We start from the raw sequence: 15408 nt of genomic DNA on the forward strand, positions 1-15408 counted from the left end.
TCATTAGATAATATTTATTCACACTGTACAATCTCCGGTTCTCACCCCTCAGAAAGCAAAAGAAGATTTTCTTGTCAAAAAAACTTGATTTAGAGCTCTTAAGATTCATGTTCAGGATAGAGAGAAATAGGATCTATGCCTATGGCCTTATAAACACACAAAGAGGTAACAGGCACTAAACAAGGGAAACATGAACTACAGCCTTTTTAAAGTAAAATCATAGTAAACATATATATTATAAACAAGGAAAATCAAAGAACTTACCACTCCAGCAATCTTTTTTATCATTGCAGCCGGATTTGAATTTAATCCTCTCACCAAAACCGCAATCAGTTGCTTTAGCATGGAAAGTTTCTTATCCTTCTCTGAGTCTACAAGTATAATATCAGCTCTAAGACCCTCCATACCCATTGCATAAAGATCATCTGGGGAAGGTATATTATGAAAATGCTCCTTAAGCTTATTGTCCTGCACATCAAAATAACGACTATCTTATTACAGTTATAAGACATTGGAAAACATCACAGATTCAAAATCCCAATCTAAAGGAAACTACAGGATGGAAAATGAGATACCCAAACTTGCAAGCACAAACAAACATTATTAACAAACATTAAACATGGAACCATCAATTACATGTACAAACAAATGCTGATAACAAATATATTTTCACTTCCCTGCATACCAAATTCAACAACAGTTACCAACTCACAAATGAAAAGGGCTTAAACTTTTTCAACTCTATGGCCATGGATATTTGATTACAACAAACCTGTATCTTATTACAAAGTTCTTCATAAAAATCAACCAGAAGATTACACTAAGAAGCTGCAGTGAAGACATGCCTTTGATTATGTTATGTTGTAGAATATAAAACAGGATTACATTACAAACGCTACTTGTGTCACCCAACAGGAAACTGCAATTCAGCATACTCCCACATCTTCTCTATGGAAAATTTCAAAACATAAAAACTACAAAATTATGCCAAAAAACAAACATGGGAAAAAAAAAATCCAGGACAAGAATTAGAAACACTGACAAATAAACAAATCAACCAGAATAAGTAACCCCTAAATACCTAATCATAGTCTAAAACTAAAAGTAGAAGCAAAATCAAACTCTATCTCCTATGTATCCTACTTTCCATGGAAATAAAGATTACAAAACAACTCAGAATATGTAACCCCTAAATATCCAACTGGACCAATTTGGACCCGGTTCTATTCAGGTTGGACCTCCAAACAGGTTGGGCTGGTCCACAGAAGCGCTTCTATGTCAGTCTATTTCTCATCCTTCACCATCGAAAATTAGGTTCTACCTTCTCGTAGACCTACTCCTTTTCACAGACAGATAGGAATTCCCCCAAACTTGTCAGTGTCATCTGTACCATCTTTTACTATCATATAAAAGATTAATCTTACAGAACAGACAGTGGACCACAATGCAGTATGGGCTATACATTGTGCAAACGAAAGAAAAAGATAAACACTAAATAAGTGTAACAAGATGGGAATGTTGTGACTGGCTAGACTAGGTAGGGTATAGTATTATGAATAAATATGTTCAGGAGAATATAGGGGTTGCATCAACAGGTGACATGATGAGGATGATTGAGATGGCCTGGATATGCACTATGGAGACAAGTAAAAGCACCAGTAAGAAAGGGTTGATATAAACATATGGTGCAAACTGAAGGTGGTAAAGGATAAGGTAAGCCAAATATACCATCGGTCAAACTGGTAAGCCAAATATACCATCGGTCAAACTGGTGAGGAAGGACATGAATAATTTGAGTTATAAAGAACGAGAAACAGGATTTGATTAGTCAATCCCAATTAGTTGGTAAAGGTTAGTGTTTTGAGCTGATTGCAATGAAAATCTCCTATCATCAATCAAAAGAAAATGAAAAGAACAGTCATGTCATTTTTATGTCCATGACATCTACCTTCAAGCATAGATACGATGCTCTAAAGATCAAACCATTCCCTGATATTTCGACCAGAATGTTATATTTCATTGAATACTCAAAAGATGCAATATTGTAAGTCTCATCTATCCCCAAAAAATGTGTGATGTTTCCTAAACACTTTTCGAATTTTCCGACACACTTCACATCATTTTCACCAAAACTTTCTAAGATCAGAACAATATTTGATATATGGAACGGTCAATGATCAATTGGTTAGGATTGATGTTTTATTTGGAAATTATACATACATACATATATATATATATATATATATCTATACATCCACACCTTTTACAAAAATTTGTAATTTCCGAGTGACAAGACTTTTTAAACATTAGAAGAAAGAACCACCAACCACTCAATGTGTGGTCAGAATTTCATATCCAACCACAAATTATAACCAACAGCTCACCGGAATGACAGAATAGAAACCATTAGGAATTGATCCAGAAAGAGTTCCAGTGGTCCAGAGGATTTGTGAAGCTTTATGAGATGACAACTCATCTTCGGCAAGATTGATCTTCAGTTCTTTACTAGGTGAAGCACCACCATGAGATCCCAGGGAAACAGACTGAAAATTTTCAATAAAACCTGAGGGCCACCAAGTAGCGCCAGAAGGCCCTTGTTCAGCTGGCCCTGCATCTTCTCGTGTGTCCATCTTTTTGAGGATTTTCCAATTAAAACCATTTCTCCACCTCTCAGCCCATAGAGGCAATTCTGAAGTTCGAATAAACTCTTGGATGACAGAAGATGGCTCTACAAACGTTTTCTACTACGACTTCCTTGAAGTGGTGGTCATATGACCTGCAAAAGGAAACAGTTTTAACCTGTTACCAAATATTGGAGTACAAATAAATCTGAGTATCAATGAATGTCCAACACTGGCTCTGATACTCCTAAAAATTCAAGCAAGAAAAATTAAGTGACAAAAGGAATTAAAAATGAAAAGAAAGATCATTTCTCAGAGAATTATAAGGTCTCCAATGCAAAAAAGATTCCAGTTCTAAAATTTGGCTTGCACTGACTGAACCACACCCTCTCACACACTCTCTCTCACTCTTTAGAGGGTGGCACTGGGTGCCTCAACAACTTTTGGCCCTGCTTGTTCTCTCTCTGCACCTTTAGTGCCTGTTTTCTGGGTTGACCTCAGCCTTTTAAAAAGGGCTAGTTAAAAAAGCAAGCCAGGAGTTGAAAATTGCATAAGCATAATGTTCATGAATCCAAAACAGGGCATAAATTGACTTCAAATGACATTAACAGCAGATGAAAATATAGAGAGAGCAGCTCACCCAAAGAACCCGTGAAACTTTTTCCGTGAAACAGGCGCCAGCTCCAAAAACATAATGTCAACCTATAACAAAAGATGTGTAGATCAAGTTCCTAGGAAGTAATATAAAACCTGCCCAAATAGATAATGGCTGGGACCAAAACATTCAATGACTTTTACCACAGAAAAACATGCAATTTCCTTAAAACAACATATGATGGGTGATCTAGCAAGAAAATGCCAGGAAGAGTGTGACACAGATGTACATATAACTTCAACATTTAAGAATTCAGCATCTTTAGTACTGAAATTCACAGGATTTTATCTGTTTCAAGCACAGTATGCAAAAAAAGGAACGCATGAGTAAAACAAGTAAAAAAAACAACCACATCCATTCATCCAGTAATATTGCCTGTGAACATATTTTTATTTGCGGGGCTTTGACTGGCAAATAGGAGAGTTGTGACATGAACAGCCCATTAATGGAGAACTATGGTGAGCCGAAGTCCACTGAGGTTTTGAAAGAAAAAAATTAACAAAAAACCATAGGAATGAACAAGAACTAACAAAAAACCACTATAAAAGTAGGTAATATTGAGCTAACAGAGCAGACCATCCCACATCAAAATGCAGCCTCACACACAAACAGCAGGGCGTTAATAGGTCAATGCCAAATTGCATATGAAAAACAAAAGAAAAAAAGAAGAAAAAATAAATAAATCGAAGAATATCATATGGTACATGTGTGCATTTACGGAAACTCTATTCGAAAGCAGATATTAGGAAAATTATGGAAACTTTTACCAATGGAGAAAAGGAAAAGGTGATCAGGTGCTAATGATTCCAACTCCTACAGTCCTCTTCGCAACATTTAAGCATTCATTGCAGAATATAATGACGTTTTTAGTGGCAACAGATTAAACTATTTTATGAAAATATCTTGCTTACAGATAAGATATTGGCAGCATGAACATTACAAGGAAAAAAGAATTTTAAAGTCCCCGATATATTTGTGATTATGTTATTACACAACAATCCATCAACAAAGATTTTTGGGCTACCGCATTTAGAAGTTGAGGCAAGCATGAGCAAGGGATAAGCCATTTGCAACCAGAAAACCAGATGGAGTTTCCATGTGATCTCCAAACCAACTTCATCGACCCTTTGGGAGGCCTTATGTTTGCCCTTGTCCTACAGATTCGGAAGGTGTTGTCTGGGCATATTGTATAGATAGTGTTGTATTTCCATCACGTTCACTATATTTGGTCCTCTGGCTACAGTTGTACTTCTGTGCCTCTTCCTCAGATAAAATTCATTATCCTTTCAAACTTAACCCTTGCCAAGCCTTAGTAGGTATAATTGTAAACATTACAAACTGAGTTCATGTGGAGCACTTGACTTGAGGGATCTCAATTTGTTGGCTAATGGACTTTGCAATATACCAGAACTCAATAGATCACTCTCCAGCCCCCAAATTACTCTTATTTGATTTACTTACCCTAATTCAAGCTTTCTTATTAAAGGATAACTTCCCCTTGTTGGTGTCAGGTTGGTCAAGAAGTCTTAAACTTAAATTTCAGTCCAAACTTCTATCCCAATTTAAGTGGAAGTAAATGATAGAAATATATGTAAACATCCTTCAAAATGATTGCGAAAAACATTAAAAGTGTTCATCCTCTTTTGTAACAGTAAGCGATTTTCTGTCAGAGCAATACACTCCAACCTTCCCAAACAATTAGGAATTACCATCATATTCCCAATAATGGTAAAAACAATTATAATAATAATAACGATAGTTATAAAAACAAAAATAACAACAATGACAATCACAGTACAATATATGAATGTTTGCTTAAAATATAAGAACTTATTACATTCTTAGACACATTAGGTCCCCGGCATCTAAAGAGAACTGCTCATTCCATTGGAAGCCAAGCCTAGCAAATGACATGGCAGCCTTTTTTCCTAAAATAGGGGATCTAGATCTGGCTGACTGTCCATTCCCTTAGTAGAATAGCTGATTGATGTTCAAATAAAAGTAACTGGTTTTGTTTATTCCTGTCTTGGGGGAGGGACTATCTGGCAAGTTACATTTTTCTGTACAAATAAATATAACTGTTCTAATCAATAGAATTTGTTACTTATCAGGAAGAAAAAAATGCAGCTACTTTAAAGTTAGAAAAAAGAAATTTCTTGGTTTATTTAAGCCCTCTTTGGTATCATTTTTCATTTTTATTTTTGTTCACAAAAACGGTTTTGGTTACATTTGATATCATTTATGGAGCTTTTTCTATTTAAAAAAAAATTGATAAAACACAAGAACCAAAAAGAGATCAAGAGTCATTTATGTATTTTGGCCAAAATTGATTTTCAGTTATTTTTGCGCTGAACTTTAATGAGCACATGCTTAAAGTCCCAATACGGAGAGGTAAAGTAGTCACTTGTTTTGTAATTAGAAATCCAAGCCCCTTGCCCCCTCTTATTCAGTCCAAAGTAGAGAAAGAGAGTTATAAGGAAGATGGGTGAAGAAAACATCTCTTCACCCATTTCTTCAAAAAATCATTTTGCACGTAGAGATACCAAACTATTTCTCAGAAAAAAAAACCATTTTTTTCAAGTAGTTTCCAAACCATTTTTATGTTTTGATAAAAAATGGTTTTCATTAATGATTTTTGTTAAATAGGTAAAAATCAAAAAGAAAAATGATACCAAAGTGGACCTTAGTTTTCTTCTTCCTAGAAATGTAATGCTTGAATTTTCAATCAATTTTCAATCAACTAAAACCCTCAATAGGGATAAGTTTAGTTAGTTAGACCTCTACCCGGTTATTCATTCCCACCACAGGGGGCGGAGGAAGAGACCCCTACCCGACCACGACTTAGTTCAAAGTTCATAAATTTTATCAATTTGATTTATTAATTCCCTCCAAATTTATATTTCATTTTAGAGAGAAAAAGAGAGAAACCCCAGCGTAACTATCTAGCAAGGTTCAAGATTTCGGTTTCAACTGGGACAAGGTTGTCAAGGCATCACCTCTAACAGAGAAAAACGAAACATTGAAGATCCCTCAATTCACATGCCATTCCGTTCCAATAAGTGTCAAAACCAAAACATTTCGTCGAAATTTGAACTATACTATCTGGAGTATCATTCTGCAGGACTACACAAATTCAATGTTATTGCAAACGAGGCCAAGAGCCACGTTTAGAAAAGAAAGTCAAACACAAGCTTCATTTCAAGCTCTTACAAAAGCTAAACCACTACTCCAGTAGCTACATTGGCAATCACTATGGCCATACAGTTCCAATACTAGGCTATTGTCCAGTCAATCAATATATGAAAAAACTCAGGAAAAGGTAAGTTTGACATCAAATTCTAAAATCTTTGACCCTGTCAAGTTCAGTAAAGGACACCGGATAGCTCTATCGGCCCAGTGGAGTCAGTGAGCAAACTTCGAATCAAATTTCATTCTTCAAGATTCTCTCAATACCCTAGAAGTGTGGAAAGCTCGAAACTTTCTTTTCCAATAGAACATCAGATAAGAACCACTCCACTGTCACCAAGTACCATAAACAAACATTCAAACATAAAGTTATACCAAGAAAAGAATATAATAGAGACGCCAAGAAAATGAAGAAATCCAATCTCCATTCGATCCAAACTCCCAAATTCAGCATCGGATAAGAAGCGCCTCCAATTAAAAAGAAACTCAGAACTACTTCCAAGTTTTATTCACTAAAATACAGAATTCACTCATTGAATTGTTTAAGACGAAAGAAATAGATGAAAAGAAGATCAATTCAATCAAGCAAAAGTAGAAAACAAGAAAGGAATTAGTGATGTGAAGAAAAAGGGGGGAGAAGAACTCACCAGCAGATCCAAGCATTTGAGTTTCTCTAAATCGCACAAAATCTAACTTCTCTGCGATTCAAACTGCAATACCAAATCGAAGCTCTGACATGAAAACGAAAACTAATAAACCAAAAATAATCGTTCCAGAACGGAGAGCGATGAGAGAGGTTCCTCTGAAGAACCTCAAAATTTCAAGAAAATCTGAAAAAGGAGAGAAGAAGAGAAATGTACAGCCCGGAGAAACTCAAATTTATATCAGCCACCATATTTAATGTTTTAATAATCTTACTTTCTTCTTAATATATTTTTACTCTCCATATATTTTATCGGTTTAAAGTTTGGCTTTTCCTTTTTCTAGGCTGTCCGTCCCTACTCCGTGATCCCGTATTATATATCTGTACGGCCCCGATTCATTATGGTCCGACCATCAGATTCTTGACCGACCAATCCCATCACTGGACCACTGACCCAACACCTAGTGTGTTGACTACGAAATTTAAGATAATGATCTACTTTACACGTGTACTAATAATGGCAGTTCAGACGTTTCGCATATGGTCATATTTAGTAATACACCGTTGGTCAATGCCGTGTATGGGAAAAAATGCTATTTGAGGGGAAGGTGCTCTTCATTCAGTGATTGATATGGTTTATATTTAGACCGGATACGTAGATCCGGCCCAAAGATTTCAAACCAGTTGAGATGTGATTTTATAGTGGATATTACGGTAATGTCCCTACCACTTGAGCCCAGTGGCCAACACCCCAACTCATGACAATCAGTGCATGCTGTGACGTAAAACGGTTCCCTAATCACCTAAGCCTGCACGTTTCATGGTTGTTTCCTACACAGTTGTGTACTCATAGAAATTAAGGATTTTTTTTTTTTTTGAGGGGTTGGGGTGGGTGAGAATGACCACCCGTCCCCCATGAAATGGGAAATGCAATTTTTTGTTGATATTTTTATTGGTCCTCGCGTGCGCCTTGGAGCTGCAATGTCCCACATAAAACATTTCCTCTAAGGAAAATACACGGACATCAATCAAGAGAGGTGTAATGGTCATTTCACACCCCCTATGTCTAATGAAATGAGATACATATTTTAACATATATTAAAAGATAATAAAGTTATTTCATATATATATATATATATATATGAAGATGAGAAAGATAGACATGGACCTACTAGGTATCCTATACGGGCTGTTTAGAAAACCTTTTTCCCATAATTAGTATATATTTATTAGTATTCAATTTAAATTACCTAATAGGTATCCTACTCGAGTGGTTCAGGAAACTATTTCCCGTAATTAGATAAAATTTATTAGTATTCAATTTAAATTAAATAAAGGTTATTAGATAGGGACATAACTGCTAGCTATCATACTCGGGCGGTTCAAAAAACTTTTTTTCCATAATTAGTATATATTTATTAGTATTCAATTTAAATTAATTAATAGATATCCTACTGGAGTGGTTCAGAAACTATTTCCCATAATTAGATTACATTTATTAGTATTAAATTAATTAATAGATTTACCAAAACAGTTAACTGGTTACGAAAAAAGATAATATAAAGTATTGAAGAATTTACCATAAAACAATAGCGAATTACTATATTACCCCAGAAAAGGGCAAAAATCGATTAAAACGGGAATGGAAAGGGGCAGGCTTTTCTATGTGGTGGTGAACTCTATTAATAAAGTCACGTGTTCCGCGCGCGCGGTCGATTCAAAGTTGAAAGCCCAGTACCCATAGGCCATAGTGTCCTTCGTCCAGTCTCCAACAGCCAACTGTCAATAGGTGGCTCATTAACGTCCACTCCACAGTATCTCATCCGCGTGAGACTTTTCCTTCTTTCTTTTGTACTCTCTGTCTCAGAAAGTATCAAAGCGCCCCCAGCAAGGGTGGCTGGGTGGGTGTCTATAGGCTGGATTTAAAATGTAAAATATAGAAACTGAAATCAAATCCAACTAAGAATAGAAACACATTATATAGATGCCAATATATATTGGATTTCTTTTTTTTTTTTTAATGAGAAATTCTATTCAGAAATGGTGGGGCGAAGATGCCAATATAAGACTTAAGAATTTTCCTAGGCCCTCTTTGGTATCATTTTTCTTTTTTATTTTTATTTAATTAATAAAAATCATTAATGAAAACTATTTTTTATCAAAACATAAATATGGTTTGGTAACTACTTGACAAAAATAGTTTTTTGAAAAAAAAAAAAAAGAATGAAGAGATTCTCTTCACCCATCTGCTTTATAACTCTTTTTCTCCACTTTGAACTGAAGAAGAGTGGGCAAGGGACTTGAAAAATAATTAAATATCAATTTGGCCAAAACACATAAATGACACTTTGAACTCATTTTTATTTTTGTGTTTACCAATTTCTTTTAAATAAGAACAAGCTCCATAAATGATACCAAATGCAGTCAAAATCATTTTCGTGAACAAAAATCAAAAAGATAAATGATACCAAAGAGGGCCCTAGACTTAGGAGAGAGGGGGAATTCAAATAATCTCTCTCGGATAGGACAAAATCCATTTAGAAACATAATGAGTCAACCCATTCTAGATCAACTGATGTACACAAAAGAGCAAAGGAAGAAGTGAGACTTGAGAGACAGTATATCATACACAATGCTCACAATTGAAGATGGGGGGAGAAGAGGAGGGGAACGAGAGGCTATTTATGAGAATAAGGTAGTCAGAGAATACCATTACCCTCATTAGATTCCTTACTAAGTTCCGATTCAATTTTATATTAAGTTGAGGTCCTATTTTAAGTGTTTAATAATAATAATAATAATAATAATAATAAAACCTTATTTGTTAAGATCATGATTCACCAAACCTTTATTAAACATTAAAAAGGAAATAGTAAAAAAAATATATTATTACCTTGATTCACTGATTTTAGAGATGAAATTGAAATCGAAACTAACCAAGAGAAGATTCTAATTTGAACTAAAATCAAACCAATTTACTTCGATTAAATTTGATTCATTTTAAATAGCCGATTTTAGTTTATGTTTTCGATTTTGATTCTAAATTGACACCCTCAAATTGAGTCCTCGAGGACTTCAATATTGGGCATTAGAACTTAGAACAAGAGTTGAAACCATTGAACCACCAAACGGGTAGCTAGAGAGTCGACACCCAGTTTTGCCTGGTCCACTTCAGCGTGGTTTGAAAACTTTGCATAGATGTTTGGGTGAGAAGAGAGCCAGAGACATGGACAAGTTTTTTGTATGATTTTGGCCTTTACAGAAGGTCTTGGGACTTCTGTGTTCTAACTTTACACCAGGGGTCCGGAATCTCCAGATAGGATCAACGGGGTTTAGCAACCCATGTTTATCACGGGGTAGGCTAAGTATGGCCATGGCCAGTGAAGACTTAAGAACTCAAGCAAGATCCAATTATTGGAAATAGACCGAAAAGGAAGAAAACAGAAGGAAAGTATTCCATTTGTCGGAAACAAAATACCTCACAATATTCTGTACCATTTTTGAATGCCCAGGGTAATGATTCATGGTATGAAACTAATAGCGAAGTGTTGGGTATACGATGTCTTAAATTTCATATGTGGTAAAAAGGAGAATTGGCTCACCCTGTGTGTTAATCAGTGTTACTGGCAAGGTCTCGATGAACCAGTGGTTCGACGTTGGGGTTCATTAGTAGCAGCCTCCGAGGAAATTTTTCTATGGCTATATGAGTTTCTGTAAATTTCCTATATAGGGTTTTGCTATATATTGATAGCAAGATTTTCTTTCTCTGTAAGCAAATTGAAAGAGGTGTGATAACGAGTGGTATAAACCTATTCTCTATTGATAGTGAAGCAGAAACTCATCTCACTGAGGGCATTGGCAATCTTGCCAAATATCTTCAATCTGTGTACAGTGTGTGGTTGGTTACTCTCGTTTTTTCATTCTTTTTTACATCGTTTCAGGATTGTGTTTCAACATGAAGGATATTGAGCCATGGTTTTAAAAATCGGATTGGATTGGTAAGGTATAAGGGTAAAATGGTCCAAAATACTAATTTTCATTTTAACAGAAGTAAATCTATCCGATCCCGATTGATACCAATCTGATTTGGATCAATATCGACAGAGATAAATCCCTTGTTTTAAAAGCCTAAATTGAGCCATTGACAATGCCTATGAGGTATGACCGTATGACCATATAAAAATGTGAATTTGAAACCAAAACCGTTTACCAAAACCTAACCAAACCGTTTACACCAAAACCGTGAAGCCATTTATTAAATGGTCAGATTTTGATTTTAAAAATGAAACTGTGATTCGATTTTGGTTTCAAAATCTAAATTGTTGGTAAACCGTTAAACCAATTAATATATACGTAATAAGTTTAAGTCATTCAATGTTAAGTTTACATACATTTCAATTAAAAAAAAAAATTTTACATTAAACAACTATTAAGAAAAAACATATAATAATAAACAATTAAATCAATGTTAGAATTTACTTTTATTTAACTAAAAATTTTAAAGATAAAGAAGTTGTTTGGATAAAAAAATTAGAAAACATAAGAAGTTGTTTAAACTGAAACAGTTTATAAATGATTTTGATTTTAATATATGAAACCATTTATTAAATAATTTGATTTTAGTTTTACCCAAAGATTCTTGCAGCAAATTGAATCGAATCGTCTACATCAGAACTGAACTGATTAACACCCTAATGACCATATATGTTCTAAGGCAAGGGTGCCAATTGGTCTGCTTTCAATTATTTGGTCCAAGTCCAATGTGGTTTACATTTTGACAAGGTAAACTCAAACCCAAATCGGATAGGACGAATCAGCCAAAACCAGAATCCTTTTATATTCGATTTGGTTTCTATTCAGTTTTTGTTATCTAATTTAGAATCGGTTCACATATGCTAAGTAGTACTGGTTTTGAAAAGCAGTTTAGTCCATAGAAGATGACGTTCAGAAATGACCAAGGAATTTATCATGGCAAACTAATGTCATTGTTTTGATACTGAGACAAACACTCATATGAGTGGTGTTCATGGTTGTTGAGTGTTCATCTCCCTCTCTTCCTACTGATAAAGACATCATTGCAAAAATCGTGAAGCCGTGAGCAACTTGTAGTTAATTCTAGTGAACCAAAACTTGATTTGATAGGTTGCGATTAGGTGACATGTACCCAGTTTTTTTTTTTTTTTTTTTTGAATAATTTACAGTGTCACCTCCTGGATAATGCCAATATTATAGGAACACACTTTCTCTTTCATCGAATTATACTCAGACCCCCTACCGTCAGTCACTGTTAGAGAATATACCTCAAAGGCTGACATCAGTAGGTCTTTTTTTTCTTCTAAATACCATTTTACCCTTAAAAATTGTAAAGTACCAAGATAATGAGCAGAGAGAAATCAACGGCTTCACAACCAGTGCTTCCATGGAAGCCAAAGATCGTGCTCTCTCTCCTTTTTGCACTAACGGACATCTTATAGTGACCCAACGGCACCATCAATTGCCGTTACACAACTTCGTGGACCTGAAGGCCAAAGCCAGAGATAAACCCATTAACGGCGTCAAAACCTCCGATGTAACCGTCGACACCACCCGAAACCTGTGGTTTCGCCTCTATACACCCACTAACACAACCCCCATAGGCAGCGGCGGTACCCTTCCCGTCATCATCTAGTTCCACGGCGGAGGCTTCACCTTCTTCAGCCCCAACTCCCTTTTCTACCATGATGTCTGCCATAGACTCGCCCGCAAGATTCCTATCTTCGTCATCTCTGTCAACTATCGACTCTCTTTGGAGCACCACTTTCCCTCACCGTATGATGATGGCTTTGATACTCTCAAGTTCTTCGACGAGGCAAAATTCCCCAATTTTACAATGTATGCCGATATCTCTCAATGCTTTCTTGCTGGCGATAGTGCCGGAACCAACCTTGCTCACCACATGGCTTGAAGGATCAGAGAAACAGAGTTTCGAAATGTGAGGGTGATCGGATAGATATCGATACAACCCTTCTTCAGTGGCAAAGAGAGGAAGGCATCGGAGATCCGTCTGGAAGGGACAAATGGTGTCGATGCCAATAATGGATTGGGTATGGAGGGCATTCGTGTCGAAAGGGGAGAATAGAGACCACGAAGCGGTGAACATGACGGGGCCGAGGGGTGTGGATATCCATCTTCCCTAAATGGAAGGTTTGTACTTCTATCTCTAATCTCTCTCTCTCTCCCTCTTTCTATGAAATTAACATCATAGATAAGACCGACCAGATCTTCTCCGTTGCTTTGCTTCCATTCCATTTCTTAAACTTGGGTTCTGTTAAGCCCTAGTCTTTTACTCATAAGGTATTATAAAAAAAAAAAAAGTCTTTTATTCATAAGGGCTAAATAGTCATTTCATAGCATCACTTAATAGAGACTGACGACAGGGGGTCTGAGTCTAATTTGGTAAAAAAAAGGGAGTATTCCTATAATACTGGCATTCTCAAGGGGGTGGCGCTGTAAATTACCCTTTATTTTTTATACCCTTATCTGTACTGACATTACAGAGAATAACCAAGGGTTTTGTAACGTCATGAGTTCCACGATTTGATTTTTAAGAAAGAGTGCATAAAGTTTGAGCACAATCGTCAATTTCCACATGGTTACATATAATTTAGTGTACCATTTTCCTTTAAAAAAAAAAAAAACTACTTTGCCACTATATTTAGACAAGGGCTATAAATGTTCATCTGTGCATTCACTTTTTTTTCTTTTTTTTTTTTTTTTTTTTTTTTTTTTTTTTGTAAATGGTTCTTATTCAGTTTACCCCTTTTGTACCGAATTGAAGTGAAGGGAGAATCTATGAAATCGAAACCAAATCATTCCTTTGCGGTGTCATTCGATTTGATCATAAACGGTTTTATCCATGTTTCCTAAAGTTCTCTCAGATTTCCAATTGATTACTCCCAACACTCCCTTCATTTATTGTAGGTGAAATTATATGTGACATGTTTGGTCCTTTTCGGTTATTAAACACTAATGTGTTAACGTAAGTGGATCGAATGACCTTTATAGTTTATAGTTTATACCATGTTCAACTATCTAATCGAAAAACTTAAGCTATTATATAGAATCATACAATTTGTGTAGAAAGTTATCTACTTCCTAAAGTTTTTCAATATAGTACTTTTTCAGTCCTTTTATACTATGTTTCTCTATTACAAATTTTTACTTGCACTTACCATCAATAAAATTTTAGGATTAGGGATCAAGCCTTACAATTAAAATTCAGGCCCCTCGCAAAGTCACAATATGGCAAAATTAGTGATAAATTTACTTCCTTTAACAATCATGCACATGTTGTGAATTTGCTTTGGTACAACATAGGCTTTTCTCCCAACAATATTCTTTGTTTGATTCTCTAAATTTATAAGTATAGGATTTTGGCGGCTTTTTAACCCATAGCTCGTAAAAGATGCATTAGAGAATTGACCTCAAAATGCCTACTCAACAAGATGTGTGAGAATCAATTCTTTTTATGAGATCACTACTTGATCGTGTAGCCTCTGCACTCGCATGGGGACCAATGAGAGTGCGTGGGACATCAATAAGGATAGATTCTGTGATTTTACAAGGGGTGGCCCAGTAGGGCAATATTATTGGACCCTTTTGTGTGTAGGTGTACGGTCCACGTGACCATATAGCATTCTTTCTTTCCCCCTACAAACACGCTTAAAGCCTTGTTTGTTTGACAGAGAATAATGGAAAAGGTAAAAAAAGGGGTGGAAAACAAATTTTTTTTTTTTTGCTAACAACGATTATCAAAGCCTACAGTTTCTTTCCCAAATAACACCAAAAATAAGAATGTTTGGATAAGTAAGGTGAAAAACTTATCAGATAAGTTCCGTAAATGCAATTATTCTCTCTCTCTTTCCAATAATCTCACTTCCATTTCCATTATCTCAAATCAGAAATTTTGCTACACTAAAAGTTACATATTTCATTCTTTCCTTTTTTTCTTCCCCCATTTTTTGTCAATCCAAAATATAACACATGGAACCTTCTTCACAAGTTTCTCATTCCTTTTCTCCGTCAAACAAAAAAGGCCTTACAGAATAGAACTTATTCATCCTCAAGGGACAGCAAAAGCTTTTACAATAGGTATGACTTCCTCCGGAAAGGTAGAGACCCAAAGTTCCCACATTGGTTAGCATAAGGCCCAGCCAACGATACCATGAGCATGAGAATCTACCTCAGGATGCCTACTCAACCCAGTTTTTTGCTTTTAGCTGTTCTCCCAAAAGCAAAAGCTTAGACTCACATGCCCAAAATCA

The 15408-nt window shown here is 35.6% G+C and overlaps 1 protein-coding gene and 1 pseudogene across 1 annotated transcript in view; one reads left to right on the forward strand and one right to left on the reverse strand.

Moving 5' to 3' along the window:
* LOC122059075 (serine/threonine-protein kinase EDR1-like) overlaps nt 1-7364 on the reverse strand; it is a 52696-nt gene extending 45332 nt beyond the window's left edge. The window contains exons 1-4 of the mRNA XM_042621775.1: nt 7110-7364; nt 3262-3323; nt 2385-2776; nt 265-468 (exon numbers count right to left, since the gene is read on the reverse strand). Of these exons, the coding sequence (XP_042477709.1) occupies nt 265-468; nt 2385-2630 (450 nt within the window). The 5' untranslated portion in view covers nt 2631-2776; nt 3262-3323; nt 7110-7364. The remainder of the gene's footprint in view (nt 1-264; nt 469-2384; nt 2777-3261; nt 3324-7109) is intronic.
* A 5160-nt stretch (nt 7365-12524) lies between these two features.
* Nucleotides 12525-13281, forward strand: LOC122059076 (annotated as a pseudogene).
* Nucleotides 13282-15408: the final 2127 nt, after the last annotated feature.

The sequence above is a fragment of the Macadamia integrifolia genome, chromosome 13 (assembly GCF_013358625.1).
Source record: "Macadamia integrifolia cultivar HAES 741 chromosome 13, SCU_Mint_v3, whole genome shotgun sequence".
Classification (NCBI taxonomy): Eukaryota; Viridiplantae; Streptophyta; class Magnoliopsida; order Proteales; family Proteaceae; genus Macadamia; species Macadamia integrifolia.